General features: G+C 47.3%; 1 protein-coding gene across 4 annotated transcripts in view; it reads right to left on the reverse strand.

Annotated features, from left to right (window-relative positions):
• Positions 1-3,456: 3,456 nt before the first annotated feature.
• Positions 3,457-20,897, reverse strand: part of GTF2E1 (general transcription factor IIE subunit 1) — a 52,712-nt gene continuing 35,271 nt past the window's right edge. For 3 of the 4 annotated variants that reach the window (XM_080391210.1, XM_080391211.1, XM_080391212.1), the window contains exons 3-5: positions 13,438-13,639; positions 8,391-8,638; positions 3,457-5,180 (exon numbers count right to left, since the gene is read on the reverse strand). In XM_080391210.1, the coding sequence (XP_080247336.1) occupies positions 4,750-5,180; positions 8,391-8,638; positions 13,438-13,639 (881 nt within the window). In that variant the 3' untranslated portion in view covers positions 3,457-4,749. The remainder of the gene's footprint in view (positions 5,181-8,390; positions 8,639-13,437; positions 13,640-20,897) is intronic. The other variant, XR_013928745.1, reaches the window with a different exon arrangement.

Consider the following 20,897-nt stretch of genomic DNA (forward strand, 5'->3'; position numbering starts at 1 on the left):
AGAGGCTGGTGATATGGGTTCCAGGTGAAAAATAAGCAGGAGCAATATGTCAGGGCTTTAATCACATCTATCCGAGATGTGATTTTTCCTCCTTGCCAGACGTACCTCTTTTTGTACACAGACGTTAATGCTCATGGAACAGTATTTGATCAGCTCTAATTTCCAGCCTGGATCCCTGCCTGTTCCTGTGGCTGAGCAGCCCCAGGTCTCCTCCCGCCGCCGTGGCAGGATTTGCGCATTCATCGCTGCATGCAGCCGGGGCGATGCACGCAGGGTCTGTAACGCACTGCAGTGGAGCCGAGTGGCTGCTCATGCGGCTGGCGCTGCCTCCTCTCTGCCATCCCTGGCTGGTTCATTAGCATCAAACTGTTCAAAGGGATGGAAATTAAATTATATTTAGGTCACATATTTTAAGCAAAAATACCTATTATATTTAAAGCATCTTGTTCAGAGACTCTCTGTCTGCTGCTTCCAGGATGGTTGCACAAATACTCACTGTCCTTAATGTTTTTTAATGATACAGCAGGTGCTTCCAGAATCTGATTTTTGTTTAAATACAAATTAAGTTCATTCTCTCTCAATCTGATTAATGCTGGTAAATAAGAAACCACCTTCTGGCAGCTCATTTAGGTATCCCAAACAGTCAAAAGCCCAGATTTCCCTGGATAACTTTGAAAAAGGGAGAAAATGGCTCTGCCATAGTGATGGGGTTGTAGTCCTAGACAGCCTGGCGCTCTGCTCTGGGCTCCCTGCTAGGAGAGTGCAGGCAGGCGGGTGGGCGGGGGGACACAGAGGCAAGCGGGCAGACAGGGGGACATGGAGGCAGGCAGGCAGGCAGGGGGGCAGGCAGGCAGGTGGACAGGGAGAAAGGGAAACAGGCAGGGGGGCATGGAAGCAGGCGGGCAGGCAGGGGGACAGGGAGGCAAGCAGGCAGCAAGTGGGCAGGCAGGCAGGCAGGCGGGGGGGGCAGGCAGGAAGCTTTCCAGGAGCACCAGCAGCCAGACATTGCTCCCCATGCTTTGGGCTGCTGCTCCTTTTCTCCATGACTCTGTGCAATCACATCTTAAATGGGTTCAAGCATCTGGCTACGCCTCCTATCAAGACTGGATGAGTGATGATCTCCTTGGACTTTATAAATATCGATCATTGTTCTGGAAGCAGCTCAGCAGACAGGAGCTACTCTTCAGCCCCAGCTCCTGTGCTCCTGGAGAAGAGGCTGTGGTGACTCACAGTCCATACACTTTAAACTGGAGTGTGTGGTGGTGCTTAGGGATCCTTGGCTGGCCATGCTCACTGCTCCAAAGCCTCCTGTGAACAAGCCAGGAACATGGTTACTTTGCCCACAGCTTCCAGTGGGATAAGGCACCACCGGCCCTAGCACAGTCCAGTGCAATTTCCTGCAGCGCTGCGTGACACCCCCCCTCCAAGGGACCAAGCCCACAGCCTCGCTTGTTTATGCCAACACATGCCAGCGCAGCGGAATGGGGCTGCTGCTGCATCTCTGCAGCCTGTCTGGTGGAGCAGCCTGGACAACCTGCTGGCTTGCCCTGCTCCTGAAACGCCCTTCCACCTGCTCATAAACTTTCCATTTCCATGAAGGCTTTGTCTTGCATTTGATCCCTGAGACAATTTCTTCCTATGGGGGCACAGCAGGAGAGAGAGCCAAGCACAGCTGGCTGCTCCCCCCCGGCTGTCGGACGTGCCCGCAGCATGCGCTGGCACGGCAGGCATCACCCAGGCAGGGCTCCTTAGATGTCTCAGGGAGGAGGTGATACGATTTTCCTGCCCTTCCTCCAGGGGATCTTCAAATCCCTCAACTCTCACAGAGCAACACTGTTTCATCTGTTGAAGGAGGCAGCAACCCAGGAAGAGTTGGATGGAGGAAGCAAAGTCTGGGGAGCTCAGTAGAAAAGATTAAAACATCCTGTTTTCCAGCGTTGATAGCTATCTTCCCCTCCATCAGCAGCTCTGCTGATCTGCTCTGTGCATCACTACCATGGCGTCCCTGACCCGCGATGGGCGCAGGGACAGAGGCACCCCTGACCTCCAGGAAGAGGAACATGAGCAGCTTGAGAAATGTGTTTTTCTTTCCAGCCTGAGCTGCAGAGCCCTGGCCTCAAGCGCACTTGCCAGCTGAAACGCACTTCAGGCTGAAAGCAGACGCAGAAACTGCTCTGAGTGGGGTTAGCGGATCATTCACCCAGGAAGGCTCCAGCATGAGGCCAGGCTCGCGGTGTCACTGGGTTGCCATCAGTGCCACACGTACGGCCCAGCAGCCAGAGGGAACAGCCAGGCCCTTCCTCAGAATTCCCGGCTTTCTCCCGTGCATTAGCACCAACCTGCTGGCGGTGGGTGGCTTTGCTCACAGCAGCGGCCGCTCCTCATCTTCTGGCACACAGAGCCCTGCCTCAGCTGCAGGGGAAAAAAGGCCCTATCGATTGTACGTGCTGCTGTTCATTCAAGCAGCGCTTGTCGTGACAGGGCAGCAGCAGCTATAGCTGTCCTTCCCCTGGAACAGCGCAGAGCAGCCGTCCTTCCCGAGAGCCAGGAGCTGTTGGAGAGGGCAGGACACACGGATGGCGTCTGCTCGTGTACTCTGACCGCCCCAGTCCCGAGGGCCGCAAGCGGTGGGCGAGGAGGGGAGGCATGCCCTAAAATCTGCCATCCCTGGTGCGCAGAACGTACCTTGCTGAAATGACAAAAATCACAACCGCGGTACAAACCACAGTTAAATGCGCTTACTAAGTAAAACCACTATTCATACGTGATTATACTGGACATAGATGCAGTATCAGCGCTCTTAAAGGAAACGCCAGTATTTCTTCACTTAAGCTTTAACAAACCTCCAGTTTGATTATGCAGACTTAAAACTCAGTATATACTGGTGAGTTACGAGCATGAGGAGCTGTGCGGTGTTCAGGGTTAATCCTCAGGTTCTGTCTTCAGCTCTTTGTAAATCTACCTGCTTTTCTCCAGTGTTAACCTTGAATTCAACCAGATTAAATCTAGGCGCAATTGGTCCCCTGCTTCTTTTCCATTAGCTGATCATTGAATCTGACTTATCAGCTCCATGGCTTGACCTCTAGAAGACTGACACCAGATCTCGGAAGCCTGTCTACACAAGAGTACGATTTTCAGTAGCAATAGGATGTCTGAGAGCGCTCCACCACCAGCCTATGCTTCCCTCAAGGAAGGAGGAAAGGAATGGAAGTGCTGATCAAAAAGGGCCTCCCCACAGTGCCAGGGTAATGGAACATCCTTCCTGGAAGTGCGGAGAGTCCAGGAGGCATTCAGGGAGGCTCTGGTGAGAAGAAACAACGAGCAGTGGGATTTCAAATAGTCCTTCCCTCAAAGGAAAGCCGCAAATTGTTTTTTTTCTTGAATGGAGTAAATCAATATGATAAGCAAACAATCTCCAAAGTAGGCACATGACAAATTGGAAAATGACAAAGGGCAGAAGTTTCTGTTTATTTATTCCTCTTTAAAATTACTTAAAAGGAAATGTAAAACACTATTTAAAAAAAAGAGGGGATTCAAAATATCGAGAAGCTGAAAATAAAACCACAAAGGAGGCATTACAAGGTTAGCAGAGCATAGAAAGCATAGTTAGTATAAAACAGATTTACAGTCTCAGTGAAGAGCAAATTCATGGTGCCCATGTAAATGGAACAGCATGTGATCTGCCCCTACCCTCTGTCATGAAAAATTATTTTATCATTTTGTTTTATTGTAGTACGGGATAGGAAAACACAACAATTTTAAAAAGCAACATTTTCAACTGGAAGAGAGAAACATTAAAAATATGATATTGCTCTGTAGGCACTGATAAATATTTTTCTATGGTGAAAGAGCGTGCCAAAGCAGAATTCAAAATTGCATAATTCCTTAAAATGATACGACCCTGGTGTGACTGCAAAGAACAACTAGCTATGCCATTTCTCTGGCACTGCCTGACCGCAGCCCTGCCCACTATGAAGCATCTGCAACGCTGGAGTTCGGACAGGGCTAGGCAGACACAACAGGCAGCAAGCAATACTGGAGATCGAGAGCATCCCCTGACAAGTCAGAGCGCTCTGACAGCTCAGAACCACGAACAAAGAGCAGCTGTGTGTGCCTGCCAAGGCTTTCATTCGGCATCTTTCTAGTTACTTGAGGTGCTGAGACCTAGTAAGGAGCGAACAGGAGCATGAAAAGGTGGCTGCCCACAGGTCTGCTTAGAAATAGCCGCTCTGGTGGGCAGCGGTGCTGGCAGGGCAGCTGCAAGTGCTGCCCAAGCTCGCCATCGGCAGATGAGTGCTTCCCTCTCCCCTCGCTGAGCACAGGCAGCTGTAATGTGACTTAAGCCCTCCTCTGCAGAGCACTCTCACCAGACTACGGAGCCCTTCTGTCCTCTGAGGGCAGGGATGTGGATTTCACTAGGATCTGCAAAAAAATCAGCTCCAAGCAATTGGGGGGAGGCAGCTGCCGGGGTCCTGGAGAAGGTTAAAGCAGTGCCTGCGCAGGGCACCCCAAAGCAGATTTTTACCTTGCAAGCATCCTCACTGCTGAGGCTTGTCCTCCCCTACCTGTTTCGGCACACGCAGCCGCCCGGCTCCCCCGCACTGGTGAGCACGATGCCTGAGATTAGCAGTCCCAAGCCCCAGGGTCCCTGCGCACAGGGGATGAAAGGTGCGTGTCAGTCTTCTGTTCTACTAGGGACACTCTGGCTTGAAAAAGTCAGTTTTTAAAAGACGCCACGGCAGGAAGCAGTTAATCAAACATGTCCTCAAACATGCGCTGCCCCATGGCTATGTAAACCTCTTTTTCCTCTGGCGTCATCTGGGCCACCAGCTCAGGGCGCTGGCTCACTTGGCTGTATGAGTGTGGACGTCCAGCCACTGTGACAGTGGGGTCTTCTGCCACCACCTCAAACTCTTCATCTTCATCCTCATCCTCCAGCCCATATGTTGTGGTGGCCGTGGTGGGAGGGCGGGGAGGGGATTCCTCCTCTGACTCACTTGTCTCACTCTCGGAGTCACTAGCGTTGGCACCAGAGAGAGGAGCAGCACCTCCGACGGTGACTGTTGAAGCAGAAGGCGTCTTCTTCTCGTGGATAAGCAGGGCACGCATCACCTCCTCGTTATCATCCAGAGCTGCCCGGCCCTCCTCACGCTCCTGGAAGGCACCCAGATCCCGGCTCCCTGCAAACAGACAAAGGGAATGATTGCTTCCTCACAGAGATCTGCCTAATGGCCCTGAAGGCTTTCTGCACCCATATGAATTCCTGCCACAGAGCACGCCTGGCCAAGTCACACCCGCTCTCGATACCTCCTCTCCCTTAAAAGCCAGAGGTAGTCACGTTTCTTCTCATAACAGCAGAGCAAGTATTGACATGTCCTGGGAGTTGGGAGGTCTGGAGTCAGTGCAGCTCCCAGCTGGGAGCCTCAGCCAGGAGCACATCACAAGAGAAGACAAAAAACGTATGGGGAGCAGGCACCTGGAAATTAGCCCCTCGCGGGAGATGTCCAGCCCAGGTGCCCCCCAGCCGGGCTGATGCGCTTCCCTGGCTGTGGAGCAGACAGCAGCCCTGGGGACCTGCGTCTGCCCTTCCAGGCACCCACAGCCCATACTGCCACTTGCCAGAGAGACAGCGAGTACCTCGGTGCTGTTCCACAGGTGACTGAGCACAGGCTGTTTCCTTTGTGTCCCTTTGCTTCCTCAGCCTGGAGGACTTGCGGTCAAGACCAAGACAACTGTGTTGTTGGTGGCTGTTGCCTGTGTGTTGCCAGCACAGACCGTAAGTGCAGCCCCCAAACCAGGCTGAGCTCCCCACGTAAGGATTAAAATGGAGCAGCAGATGAATCCAGGCGGACGGGGAGTACATGGAAACTGTGTGTTACAGAACAACGTTCCAAGCAGGTGTCTCTGATAAGCTCAGAGGTGCACCTACCAGGCAGGAAGGGAAAAAGCTCATTACAGGAGGAACGTGGCTGTGCTGTCGAGCAGGACCTACCTCATCAGGCGGATGCAGCGTACAGCTTGCAGCCAAGCTGCACAGCAGCTTAAACCAGCTCCGGCTCTCCGAGCTGAAACAGCCCAGCCAGCCACCCTGGCTCCCTACCCGACTTCTTATCTGCAGGGGACCGCGGGCTCCCTGCTGACGGACACGTGAAGCTTGGCAGCACAGTAGCTGGGAGGGTTTGACATCTGCAGTTCATGGATTCAAAAGGTAAAATTCTGTTGAAAAAGGGGGCATTCTGCAGAAAACCTCTCCTAATCCTACATTGGATGAGAGGGCTGTGAGTCCACCCAGGACCAATAAAACCTCCAGCAGTATGGAAAAAAAGAAAAAAAACAAACCAAAACAAATAAAAAATAGAGAACCTTATGTAAAAACACAGCCTAAAAAGTACGATAGATTCCTTGTGGCAAACTTTCCATCTTGCACCAAAAGACGTTGCCTATGAACAACTGCTGGAGCTGAGGTGACGGCATTCTGCCTTCATACATTAATGCCACTTCTCCAAGGCACGGACCCTCGTGGTTTCAGCACCCCATCCAGGCACCTGGCACCCAAGCCTATCCTCCCGGGGTCAAAAATGCACTGGTTATTTTTTTCAACCCGAGATGAAAAAATGCTATGAAACAGGTAAACTAGGGAAGTAAGTTATGAGTTTAGCAGTAAAAGCCAAGGGAGTTTGTGGTCACTCCTTTCCTGTGGTAAAATAAAGGCCAAAAGACCCACCCTTAATGTCACTGGACTTGTGTTTTCCTTGTAAATAAAACTGTAGTAACGGGTGATGGCTACAACTACTAATATTAGCACACTGGCAAAATTCTTGAAAGGAAGAACAAAGGTGTTGTGTTGGCAGCCTTGTGCTCAGCTCGTTGCTTGTGCCTGTCGAGCCTCAGAGGCTACTGGAGAGCATCTCTGTGAAATAACATCGTAGCTCATTGCATGGAGAGCTGTGAAGTGACCACAGCCTGAGGGAGCTCCGCAAGGTCTGGCTTTGTGGCTCAGGAACGGGGCTGTGTCTTGCTTGCAAGCACTGTTCCTGCCACATCCAAGCAATGAATCTTTTCTGCCAACATTCACAAGTTTCTGTCCTCCCCGTTTATGTCCCCCAAGAACTACCGAAATGTGTGGCAGCAGCAATTTCAGGCTATTTCCACAAGTCCCCTCTTTGACCTTCAGTAGCGGCAGAGGTTAAGCAGCGATGCCATGGTGCTGTAATGAGATACACTCCCCCTCCATGTCCTTTAGTGGCATTTGAGGAACATTTATCTGTGTAGACTGAAAGCCATGCTGAGGAGCCAATATAAAACTACAGGTGAACTGAATGTCTAGCAGAAAAATGGGGTGAGAACTCACCATGGCTGGTGAGTAACAACATCTGCTACAGACCGCAGAGGAGGCTGTTTCAGTCACCTCACTTTCCTATTTGGAAAATGCTTTGGGATCTGTATGCTTGAAAGATGCTGCAGGTGAACAAGATCATTAGATATATTCTGACCGTGATTTCACATCTGTTTCTTCACTTCCACTCTACCTACATACTCCACTCCTCTCCTGATCACTGCACTGGTTCCAGGGTCTCACACACGTGCGGTTGGTTCCCTTTGCCATCTGCTCTTCCGAGGGCATCAACAGTTTCAGTCTATAATCTTTAAATGACTTGGAAGGTGGCATCTATTTATTCACTCTTCTAACAATCATAAAAGGTCTCTATTTTCTATTTGTAGTGTGTAAGCTTAAATAGCACATTTACCAAAGCAGAATATTTCTACTAGTGGTTACAAGATCTTGACTATGGTCTACAGACAGTCTGATACCAACACAAATGAAAATAAAAGCCAAGATAATGAGAAACGAACAGAAGACTCACCTGCCACAGTGACAGTCCTTCCTTCCTACTCTACTTCCAGAAGCTTTATTTCTGACGCAGTCTTCATATAAAACACATTTTGAAAAACAATTGGCAAGAAAAAGGCTGAGAGCAGAAAACCACTGCTGGTAAATCTGGTGGGCTTCAGTCACTGAATGATAATAGAAGTTATTTTTCATCAGTGACCTATCAGAGAGCCAGTTTTCTAGATAAAGCTGAAAGACCTTCACCTAGAAGCAATAAACTCTCAAGGTAGAAGATGTAACAGATAATTAACATTTTAGAAGCCCAGAAACGATTTTGCGGACAGCTCGGCTTTACTGACCTAGATTTTAATCCTGGATCTAATAAATCAGATTTTTTTATGTCTGCCTACACACAGGTGCTTTGCACAGCAGAGGGGAGCAGAGAAAATCTGGAGTGTTGGGAGCAGCAGCTGTACACACACAGGGGAACATGTTTTTGACCGCACTCTATAAGCACCACATAAGCAGAGCAGTACTTCTGCCCTGTGCGTTTTCTTACCATCTTTGATTTCATCAGGGTCATACGCTCCCTGCACCGTGCTCTCCCGTAGCCAAATTGGCCTCTCTCTGGCTGGCTTTCCTTCACCTGCAGACCGGTTAAGATCTTCCTGGTCTTCCATGTTGATGACAACGTTCTGGGTATACAAGTCCTCGTATGATGGTCCCTTTGTAGACCATGCTTCCCGATGGTGTCCACCTGCAAGGCCAGCTGCTGTCCCCGAGCCAGTTCCAGCTGCACGCTCCTTGCTACATAAAAATTCAAAAAGAGAAAAACAGAGTGCTCAGAACCCTTCCTTGGCCAGCCCTGCAACACTTCAGCTACGATTACTTATCTCCCATGATCTGCACCGAGAACTTGCACTCTCATTTCTAACATGTGGTGCCAGGAATTTCTCTTCACCAGCTCGCTGGTTTGGAGAATGTGGGGATCTCTAATGGCAAACCCCGCACGACTCCGTGGCAACATCCACAACAGACACTGAAAAGAAGAGGCAGCCCTAAAGCTGCTGGCGCACTCGTGTAAAAACAAACATAAAACCCCAGAATACCCTGAAATAAAAGCCACAGTAGCAAAACATAGTCGGGCAGTGATCTGGTATTTGGAAAAGCCTCTTATTTGGCCTTCACACAGCAACCATGTACCACTGGAAGAAAGCACTGAAGTTTAAACAAGTCTGATGGCAGGTCCAGAGACCCAGCATGCTCAGATCTGTGAACCACGATGAATCACAGGACTCGTGAAGGAGTTAACGCACCATGAAAAACACAGTTCAAACCTCTGCTTGAATCGTGAGTGACGATGGACACGATAAGCCACGTCTCCTGCGTTACACAGGAGATATGTACTGCCCACAGACACAGCCCTGGGAGGACTGGGGAGGCCAGGCAGAGGAGAAAGATGGGAGGGCACCTTCAAATCAGAGACCTGGGCAAAGGGCTTTGTGCGGTGATGGTGTGGGGGAGGAGGCAAGACAGAACTGCTGTTACTCTGGAAAAGCTGGAGAAAGAAAGGCGATGACTGTCACCAAGTCACCAAGCCCTCCTTTGTTTCCTGAGAGGAGCTGCCACCAGCACATTCTCCAGGGCTCAGGGGACTGATGAAGAAAAGAAACATCCCTGCTTGGATCTGATGGAAAGAGGACATCAGGTGGAGTATTTTCTGCACAGTGAAGGCAATGAGCCTAAAATACTCTGGTCTGTGCTGCTACATATGCATCGATCAGGGAAAGCAGCTGAACGGAAACTCACTACGTTCTGGGTGGGGAAAGCCAAATGTGACCATTCCTCTACTTCAGGATCACGTTTAATCTTCCCAGAGAGATGGATCCGCTGCAGCCTGCCCACCCTTAGCCACATCACTTCAGTCATCCGACAGCCAGTGGTACCTACGGTTTTTCACAGCTAACAGTCCTCCCTGGACTCCTCTCGTCCAGAGCAAATCCATCAAGGATACTCGAAGTGTCCCTGTTCTGCTGCCAGCTGAGCCAGCAGGAGCTGCCAGCAAGCATGGCTCGGTCACCGCTTTCTGCCCAACAGCCCCTCCTCCAACGGAGCAGCTCAAAATCAGATTGCCATTGGAGAAGACCTGAGTAATGTGCAACTTTTTTAATCAGCAAGGACTTAACCACTACTTGATGAGCTAATTCTGCTGGATTTTTAGGGGCAAACAGTGAGGGGAAAATACATAGGGAGATGATCATCGCTTTTCCCCAGATCAAAAATATTGGTGTGTTCAGCTGCAGATCGAATTGAGGGCTACTCACAGCCTCCCAGCAGTGGGTTTGCTGGGGTCTGTTCGCAAAACACGTGACAGCATCCATGTTAGCACGTGTCCACACACTAACTGGTTCTCTCCTGCAGCCAGCCCTGCCAGGAGAGCTTCACAGCAGCCTTGAATTTTGGGGCAGAAGACGCATGCACACGTATTGCTTATACAACCTAAGGAACCACACAGAGACCTTCTTCCCAGTGTGTTATTTCAAGTGCTGGTACCTTTCAGCTCTCCAAGACAGGCGTGTGTTCTGTGAAAAGCACCACTCTGCTTCCCACACAATAGAATTCTCTAACTAGCGTTTCCCTGACGATTTTATGTAATCCACTTTCCTCACACGATACACAATGCAGCTCTCCCTCCCCACGACTGCAGCGTGACAGCTAAACCCTCAGCAGCGCCAGGGACTGCCTAATAACGCTTTTGCACACAGGTCCCTGTAAGCATGCTTGAAATGGACTTTTTTTCCTACATAGTATCATTTAGCAGCAAAACACTTATTCCATGATGGCAGGAACATTTCAAAAACAAAAGTAACAAGTCTTAAGAGACACTACAGTACCCATGACTTTAAGCCATCTACTGCAATGTCCTACACTTAGGTGGAACCATCTAGATGCTTTCTGACTACTTTCAGACCCCAGTGAGCTTTGCCAACGTGCATCAATTTCCTTCCTTGTTTGTGGAACTGCATCTTCAGCGACACTGTTGGTAGGAGCGAGCAACCCCTTGAGACTACGTGACTGGGGGAATACTCCTCAGGGCGAGAAGAGACCTTACTGCTCAGCGACCCCGTTCCAAAGTACAGGATTGACCACCACAGATCTGGCGCTGGCAACAAACCAGTTGTGCGAGCTGCCTTACAAGCAGCACGGAGTACGTGAAGGGAATGCACTCTTAAATCCTCCCTCTCTTAGATCCAGGATCTGCTTTCTCTCCCCTCGGTCCAGACTCCGCATGGCCATCCTGCAGTCAGGAGCTGCGGCAGGTCAGTGGCCCAGGTGTGGCATGTGGCTACATTTGCTCAGTTACCCGTCGGCTGGTTTACCTTGATGGAAATCCCTTAACGAGCAGTTAGCTGCCTTTAGAGGCAACATAAATAATCCTTGCCATAGGTGAGGTATGGACCACAGAAACCACACTGTGCAATGGGGAAACAGCTTGAAATTTTCATCTCAATCCTGCTCAGACTATTAAGAAAAGGTCTCGCGTAATGGGGATAAGTCTTTTTGTGCCATGTTTGAAATAAAGCATTTTTTCACTTTGCTGCTCTTAAGAGCTTCAACTTCACAGCAGACAACCCATGGTCCTTGATAGCATGACCACAGAAAATTAATTCTGTGAAGATTTTTCTTCTATAAAATCATGCTATTTTGACATAAGAAAATGGAGGGGTTATTAAGGTCCATCTGTTTTAGAAAACCACAGAGAAGGGCTTAGGTAAAGCAGGTTTTTTTCAAAACCTGTGGGGCTAATTCATGTTCTGCCAAGATTAAGAAAATTAATGACCTCCTAGAAAGATATAAATGAAGATCAGCCCAGTTTCCCACAGCAGGTGAATGACAGTTATGCAATGTCAGTGTGGTCGCTTCATGCTGTAAGTCTCCTGAAAACACACGAAGCCACCTGTGTTGGCGCCAAGACCAGACGCAGGCACTTCGTGACCTTTTCTGTTTGTTTCAGAATCACCAAATGTCAGTTTTTTCAATGCTTTCAGACACTCAAGAGTCCATAAAAATAGACAGAATAAATAATCCAGGGTTTGGCACTTTCAAAAAAAATCTCACAGCGGTGCTTTCATGCAATTAGCTGCTTTGCATTAATAAGTGTTAATAAATAATTAAATCATTGTATGTGCTGAAGCAAGTTGTGTTCAAGTAACCATTTAAAAAGCCGCCTATTTATTTTGTCATTCCTTGCACAGAGTAATTAATCATTTACAATGTTTTTAAGTATTTAAGAGTCAAGTAAGTGGGTGCTGGTTTTAATCATGGGACTGCACTGAACTTCTGCTGTGATAATTTCCCGGGCACAGAAGGGGAAGACTGAGAAATTACCCTCTTTTTTGTGGGGTTATCCCAGTTCTACTACTCAAACTACAGAAAAGGGTTTTTAAAGCAAAGTCTAGCGATTCAACTTGGGCATAAAGGCTTCAAAGAATTCCTGTATCACCAAAGACATGTTGAGCGACCTTCGAAAAATCTCTTCCCCTCTCTATATTGCTTCTGTTTTTCCATCAGAACGATGAGGAAAATTAGCTACCTTCTTGGCTAGAAAAAGATTATAAATAGATGAAGAAATTTTAATTATATTAATTAGAAACTGTCTAGCATGAATATATGAGAAATATTCTCTCCCAAGGTTAGCCTGAGAGAGAAAAAAAAAAAAAAAAAAAAAAAGGGGTATCTTGCTTGCTCTGCCATTAAGTAAAGCCAGGCACCCCAAGGCTCTGTGGGAATGCTTCCCCTCATGGTACATCCCCCCCTCCATGCGTTTAATTTATTTATTTTAAACACAGAGAAGTGCATCACATTTCACCACAGCTGACAAAACTGACAGCTCCCCACATCTTTCTGCATTATTTAAACATCATCTGTTTTTGTACAGCTAGGAATGTTCTGAAAGAAAGTGTCATTTCCCATGGGTAGGAACATTTTAAAGAGTTTTTGACTATAATATGGTCTCCTCCCAAAAAGAAGAGGTGTGTAACAAGTAGGAGAAAATCAGAAGAAAAAGGCACCCTTATTATAAGTAATGCCTTCAGACTAGAATGATGTTACATGTGGATTTGAAACGCAAGGTATAGAACGCAGATAGCTTAGTTTCAAAAGCTGGGTAGAAGCAAAAGGAATAGATGAAAGAAAGATAAGGGTCTGAGAGAAAGAAGACAGTGTAGATGGCACCTTCATGAGAGCCTTGCCGAACGACTGCACTTTGCATTTCTTAAATACTGCGGCAAGGGCTTGGTATACCTACCCGCTGCAGCACAGCCAGCAGCAGGTAATCCGCGTACCCCACCCCATGGAAAACTACAGGCAGGAGGCTGACCAGAAGCATAGTAATCTGCCTTGTTTAGCAGAAACTGGTTATGGCCCTTTGTATCCTTCTAAACATACATTCCTTGGGGAATCTGTCAGTTGCTTGCATAGCTGGTGCTGGACAAGGAAGTCCTCAAGGCAGCCAGAGGCTGCACCAGGTCTGGGAAAGCCTCACAGAGCAGAGGGACCGACTGCAAGGAAGCAGCGCAGCGAGAGAAGAGCAGGCGCGTTCCCACCTCTGCTTCAGGGCAGGAATCTCTGTGGGTTCTGGCTCCAGGATCTCATAGGCTAGGTTAACGTCTTCTGTCTCACGAAGCAGCGCATAGATGGGCTCGATCTGCTCATTAAATCTTGCCACGAGTGTCCTTGCATCCTTTTTGGGCATGGCCGACTCATCTTCTTCCACTTCAGTCTCACAGAAAGTACAGCGGAAAGTTCCTAGAACGAGAAAAAGTTGCTAAGCACTGGAAGGAGAGCAGCAGGCCCGGCTCTTACACAGCCTTTCAAGAGCAGTGCTTTGCTCTCTCCTTAGCTCGATGCTAAAGAGCTTTTCTCCCCCTGACGATCCCTTCCCACACGCAGTGTACCTGGTTATTATTTAAGCAGACAACAAAGCAAGCATTTTGATGCCATCCAGTGATACCCAGGTGGGTACAGTTCCTCGCTCTGAAAAGCCCAGATGGGTTGCAGTACCTCTACTGAGACATCTCCTAATCTCACTCCCTCTTTCATGCTGCACATTTTAAATGTCAGCTACGACTGGGCTGTGATAAAAGGCTATACAATATACTCTTAGGAATTCACATATCGTCTGTTTTTCAGGTGCTTGTGCTGGCATCTCCCAGGCCACCTGAACAGGCTAATTTCACAATGAAACAGGGTATAGTTTTACACTGCACCAACCAGCCTGCAGTAACTGCTGCTGGTATAACCATTTTTATTCTGCAACTACTGGAGAGAAAAAAAAAAAAAAAAAAAAGGAGGCTTCTCATCATGTTTCAGGGCCCAAACATGCAAAACAGTCATTGCTGCAGAGCAGCAAATGCAAAAACTTATCCCACCTAACCTCCAACTTGACTTTTCCAAATTAAGAATGGCAAGATAAGAATTGTATGAATGGCAATTAAGAATAAGCTCATTTTACAGACTTCACCAGGATCTATAAAAACAGGTCAAACAGAAAGGCAACTGAAATGGTTGCATGGCAATGCAGTTACAAAAAACCTACTGAACTCCTCCACAGCAGGCTTATTCAGTCTCACCGCTCCATCTGCGAGTAGGACCCTTGGGGCAGCGCACGCACAGTAGGACCTTACCATATGGTCCACTACGAGGGGAGCAACACGGTGTAATGACTTATCCTTGCAAGTGCTGGACTGAGAACTACCAGTGCCGCCTCAGAACGCTTACATCCAGAGTGATGCTCACAGGCTTCTCGACTTCCCTGCTCCCTGTGGGATTGTTTAATTTAACCGTTCTGTGACACCTCTACACATCTAGCATCATCTCTCAATACCCCAGCGTAGAAAGGAAAAGATCTTTTTACCAATGGGGAGCCTGAGAACAGGTCGTATCAGGGAAACAATAAGCTTACGTATAAAAATCGGAATTAGAATCAGTAATGAAGCCTACTGTATCACCGATGCTATGTACAAACACAGTCGAAAGAATGGGGTTTGCCCAGGGCACACGGGCACAATGTAATTAAGGCTTCTGGTATCTTGTTTTGCTGCTTACACAGACTTGCTAGTCTTGTCACTTCATTTTTCAGTGTATCTCCTTCTCTGCCTGTAATACAGTGATAAAACCAGACCTAACTTCTTCACTGATTGCTGTGAGGGCTAGACAATGCTTGCATGCTTCTTGGACAGCCCTCAAAAGCACTGTTTATGGCAGAAATCAGATCTGTTGCCTCTCATCACAGCCTGTAAAGATGCAGTCCTCTACCCTGGCAAAAGTAGCTCTTGCTCATCGTTACTCATTAATTAATGTGTGTTGTATACGTGACCTGTAATACATACACACTTCGTGCAATAGACTCTCTTTAGGAAATCCGCCTTATCTACATGTAAAAGCCAGAGCACCCAACAACAGCAGTATGTAAAGGAAAGGATAAGTGGATAAAGTCTTCTTTTCTCCCATCCAAGCATGAAACAGTCTGCTTATTTTTTTTCAGGCTATAAAGATTGCCCCTACTGATTCAAAACCTGTACATTATATAAGCTGTCAGCCCAGCAAAATCTGAAGCCAAAGTTTGATCTCCTTATCCCACATCTGAGGCTATTGGCATGACATACTGGCAAACAAGTTGAATCCATTTAAAATAATTAGCACATCTCAGTTCCCATAATGGACTAAGTGAACAGACGCAGATTAATGAGGAAAACTCCCCTCTTTTTACACCCCCCAAAAGTCCTGTAACATGTTCCTGAGACAGCTCAGACTTTTCACACTTCGGTCTGTGAACCCCATGAGTATTTGCAAAAGATTAAGATCGCAGGGAGAATGGTTCCAATTCAGAGCACCAAAAAATCAGAAAGTAAATACAGCTCTAATGAAACGGAACTCCTAAAGCTATCATGGATTTGCTGCAAATTCCACCCCTCAGGGTTCTTAATAAGAAAAAAAAAAGTTAATAGATGAATTATGTAAAGAACCTGGGAATGACTGAAATGACAAGCTTCCTCCATTAATATGCTGGGTTTTTTTGAAGTGATGCAGCATTTCACAAGAGGCATATGTGATTAGAGAACCAGGAAGTTGCTTTGCCACAGCAGATGGCATTTATATGTTGCAAACCTCTTTCGTTAGACTGTAAGAGGTCACAAAATGTCACCAGAGCTTTTATGACATGGCACATCACATCAGCAGTGACACATGTTCCTTAAGGATATGGACTCCATGTGACAAATGTGAAGTGGAGGCCATCCAAAGGCTCAGAATGGCAATGTTCCCACTGCACCGATGTATTTCCTCCTTCAGCCCTTACACAACTAATAGTTTTCCTTCAAATATGCTGCATAAACCAGGACAAGTGGACATCCTGGAGCAAACAGACACGAGGCTTGCCTGCATCTTGGAAATGCTAATGGAAAGTGCATCCATCCCCTCTTTCCACACATGCTCAGGCCCTCAGCAGACATCTCTGGGTACACGTTAAAAACCAGCCATCTGAAAGAGATCTCCTCATCTGCTCCCAGACTCTCCAGGGCAGATACGCTGGTAATCTGGCTCCCCAGGGCACACTAAGATTAAAGCAGCTCAAGCTTTGAAGTATAGGGCCAGAATATTTCGAGATAATTCCTAATGACTTGATTTCACTTGAGAGAAGGATAAGGTCAACCACCCACACGCACTGCATGCATGATGTCCAAGCGTGCCTGCTGCATCTGGTACAATTAACACATTTAGCTGGCTACAGCCTCCTGAGTCCGAGCCCAGGTCCTGCTCACACCTTTTGCCAAGGGTTCAAGCTTCACCTCCAGCCCAACAAGGTGTCTTCCACTGTGCCCTCTGCGATACTGCCCCACACTCTCACTACTCTGATGCTTACAAACTCTTTTTCAACCTAAACTTACTCTCATTAATTTCAAACCATGCCCAAAAAATGCCCAAAACCGCACCTCAGCACTGCTAGCTGCCATCTTGCTGTTAATCCTTCAGGTCTGTTTACAAACTGCTGTTATGCATCCCCCCCATCTTCATTTTGTAAGTCTCAATAAGCCCCACATTCTTCTTTGCCTTTTCAAACCAGCCACCCATTCCCCCGCCCATGCTAGCAGCCTCACTGGGCACTCTCTCCAGTTCGATCCCATCTTTCTGCTGTAAGGCTGGAAGTATACACAAGCGTCCAGACGAGTTCTCCCCAAAGCCCAACAGCATTAGTGCTTCTCTGATAGCCTTTGAGACCTTTTAAGATTGCAGGGTAACATCATGAAAGTGCTGCCTCAATTATCACAAAATCTCACAACACCCCCAGATCTTTTTTGCTCCTTCGTAGTTTCCAGTTAATGAACTCCAGGTTTATAGGAGACATTTGCATTAGATGCTAGGTGCATGACACTAACTTCATACTATAACCTTTCGGCACCTTTTTATTCCTCCAGCCTTCATCCTCATCATATACTTGATTCTTGACTGTTGTGGCACAAAACATTAAGCTAATTTATTTTCAAAATCTCCCACAACCTTCTTTTAGAAGTAGCATTATTGCCATTACGTGGAGAATGAGCTAAGGCACAGATGGCAATATTTCAGCAGGATCTGCTGATTTGAGCAGTACTTGATTTGAGATGCCTAAGAAATGCTTTTCTGAAACTTCTGTCTCAGAAAAGAACGTGCAGTATTTTTATCATTCTTCTTCCAGGCTCTAGAATCAGGCATCTCAACTGAGTTAGGTACAACTGCTCATGATAGCCTTTGCAAAGTTTTACTCAAAATTACTAGTCCAATGCCACACAGAAACCAGACCAGATCTGGAGGACCAGATCATGTTCCTGTGGCTACTACAGTAATTTTAAGTAATTCCCTGAGTCTCCCACTGCACCTTTTTCCTTCTTCTGCAGCAAGCCAGACAAAAAGTGCACTGTATGTGCACAGCTCTTCTCTCTCACTAAGCAAAGCACATGTTTTCTGGGGGGAAAAACCCCATTATATCACAGAGAAAAAGTTACAGGATGAATAAGCAACTTGAATTTCAGCATCCCTAACTGTGAGTGCTTCATTTGCTGTTGGAAAGAGAGTATTAAGACCCTGAGGAAAGGATAGCAGTTGCCGACAGGAATCCGGACAAACGCCTCCTGCCACGTGCTGTTGTGCCAACAGCCACATGGTTCATCTGCAGCCACGATGCCCTCGGTTCTGCGGAGACCTCTGCCACTGGGCTCAACAAAGACGAGATGACAAACTGCTGTGCCGCAGGGGCAGCAGGACACCTTGCCTGCTTGCTTCCTGGCAACGGAGGGAGGATGAGAAGGAAACACCGTGGGTCCTGCTCCAGCTTCTTGAAAGCAATGTGCTTTGTGGGAACCTGCTACCCTACCTGCCAGCCCCAAGCCTGAGGTTTCCTACTCAGTGCTTCCCATCTGGTCCCACCCCAGTTCCAGGCTTCTCCCCACTCCGATGGTCCTAGTCTCCTTGCTAGCGAGTCCTGCTTTCTCAGCCCGGGTTTCTATCACTTCTCCATCCACCCTTCTTTTCCTGGGCTGCTTTTTCCAGCCTCAGCCTCTCCCCACTCCCATGCCTCTCTGCCCCACGCTCTTTGATCAGCTAATCCTGCTTCTTAATTTGAGCCTTCGTCATCAGATTAATTTCCTGTTTCAAGCCAGAGAGGCAGAAGATCTTTTCACAGCACAGGCCGTCATTCGGAACAATATAACACAGGCTAAGGAACAGACATTTGTCCAGTCTCCTCTTCCATTTTCTCATCAGCCCATTCTTCAATACAGCCAAACGGGGTTTTGATTAGATTTTCCTAAGCAATTTAAACTTAGTCAGATGCACAGAATGGGAAAAAGTCAGCATAAGTGTCTGACAACGACGTGAACAGAAGAAAAAACACAGAGCAATTCCTACGCCCGCCCTCCATGAATGATCCAAGCTCATGGAATGGAAATACTTAGTAACCTAAGTAATAGGCACTGCTGTCAATACAAATTATAATTAACTGCCTGTCATTTCTCATCGATTTTCAAGATTTACAGGACTGTTTACAACAGCACCTAAAGGCATTTCTCTCCTGAATCATTAAAGACACAAATAGTAGGCCGAGTGGCTACAACAGACTTGGATCATTAGTTACTGCAACATACTCCACATCAGGATATAAGGATACTCACCTACTAGAAGTACCAACCTGAGGGGTTAAAGTGAAGCAAAAAGAGTTGTAATGACCTTAATGGATTGAGCTCGTTACAGCTAATTGTTAAAACTGTTGATTGTTAACTGGATTAATGATAATGCAGATTAGATTGTAAGAGCTGTTGATCTTTAGTGATTCCCAGACTCAGACAGACTTCTTAGCCCTCATTAAACTGTCCCTGTTAGCAGCCCAGCGTCTCCAGTGGCAAATGTGCTCCTGCCCCACCAAAAAGTCTCCTGTTGATTTTATCCAGTAGTTTTCCCTGGCCCCATCTCTCTTTTCTCCCAATATTGGAGACCTATAGTCCCAAGTACATTTATATTCACATTCAGTTTCCAAAACCCCAGTTGCTTTAGGGAGAAAATGGAGAAAGCCACCAATAAAATCTCTCCTGAACACTGCAGCAATACCATTCTCTCTTGCAAGTAATTCAACGTTGCTACACATGCATTACGACAGCACAGTGTTACATAAAATGTAATGCCACAGCTCATCTTCCTAAGACAGGTTTCATGGTCCACTGGATCTCTATCTCTTGAGGACACTCCACAGCCCAGGGCTGACTGCAGATACTCTATCTTGAAATGTGACACAGAAAGTGTGTGGTTTTATATTAGTCCTGTTTGGGATGGACCAGAGCAGACACTGTTGTCACAGCTTCTCACAGTCAAAACCAAACACTGGACCATGTGTAGGAAATGTCAGCATTTTGGGAAGATTTGCTAACCCCACTTCTGGAATAAAACATCCAGCTTTGCCATTGAAACCTCACATGCATCAGGTTTCATCCCAGCAGCCTGAAAAGGCTCGCTTCGACATTTCTGACTATAGGGAAGATAAGGTGTATTGCAACTGAGATGAGTAACCTCGGTCAGGGATGGTGCCAGAGCAAAGCCAGAACACGTGGGTGATACCTGGAAGCAGGGAACTGAAAAGTATGTGGGATGGTGCTGCCCCGAGGAGCTGGGCAGCGCAGTGGCTGCGGTTTGGGGCGCAGGACGCAGCACCCCTACGAATGGCGCTGCAACCAAGTGGTGACACTCACCAGGTGAGGTCTGTGCAGACAGGAACGTGGACTGCTAAATGCAGCATCCTGCCCCCAAAACTGACAGCTCTCTTCATAGCAGGCTGAGAAAGTACAGCATCTCCTCTGTCCCTTCGCATGCTTTCCTGAAGAGGTACCACCAGGCGCACACAATTAGGATTATGGGCAGGAAGGACACCAACAACCAAGGAAGGCTGCCATATGCATCCCATTATCAGATCCTAGACTGACATTTGCTAAAAGATCTTTTATATCACAGTTCTGCCTCAGATGAGCGAGGAAGCTTGTGGAGTGCACATTTATAAAATGTCAGGCACAGCAGTTCAACTTAAAATGGGGCTAGGAACAAATACTGTAACTAATACTGTTATCTGAAGAAAGACTTTAATCTCCATGAATTCTTCTGCAGTATCTGAATTCCTAAGAAAGTTCTGTTATCTACTGTTTACAAATGGGATCAAGACCCCAAAATGGAGGGGGGAGGGGGGGGGATGTCTTTTAAATTTTATATGCCCCAAATCTAGATCCAGTTTCTCCCAGGTCTGTATGTACTCTAGCTTAAATCCTACTGAGTCAACAGCTATGAGATCAATACTTCTCAGTACCAGACCATAAGGTTTTAAGACAGGTTTCTGTGAATTAGAGAATGAGCAAGGACCATTCACCTGCAAACTGCTTGTTTTCACGGACCTATTCAATAAGAAACAGGACTGTACAGTAGAGGCAGCAGGATAAAATCCAGGTCCTTGGGACAGCACTCAGCTGTGTAGCCCACGTGTAACAGGTTTGGG

Source organism: Falco punctatus (assembly GCF_963210335.1).
Source record: "Falco punctatus genome assembly, chromosome: 6".
NCBI lineage: Eukaryota > Metazoa > Chordata > Aves > Falconiformes > Falconidae > Falco > Falco punctatus.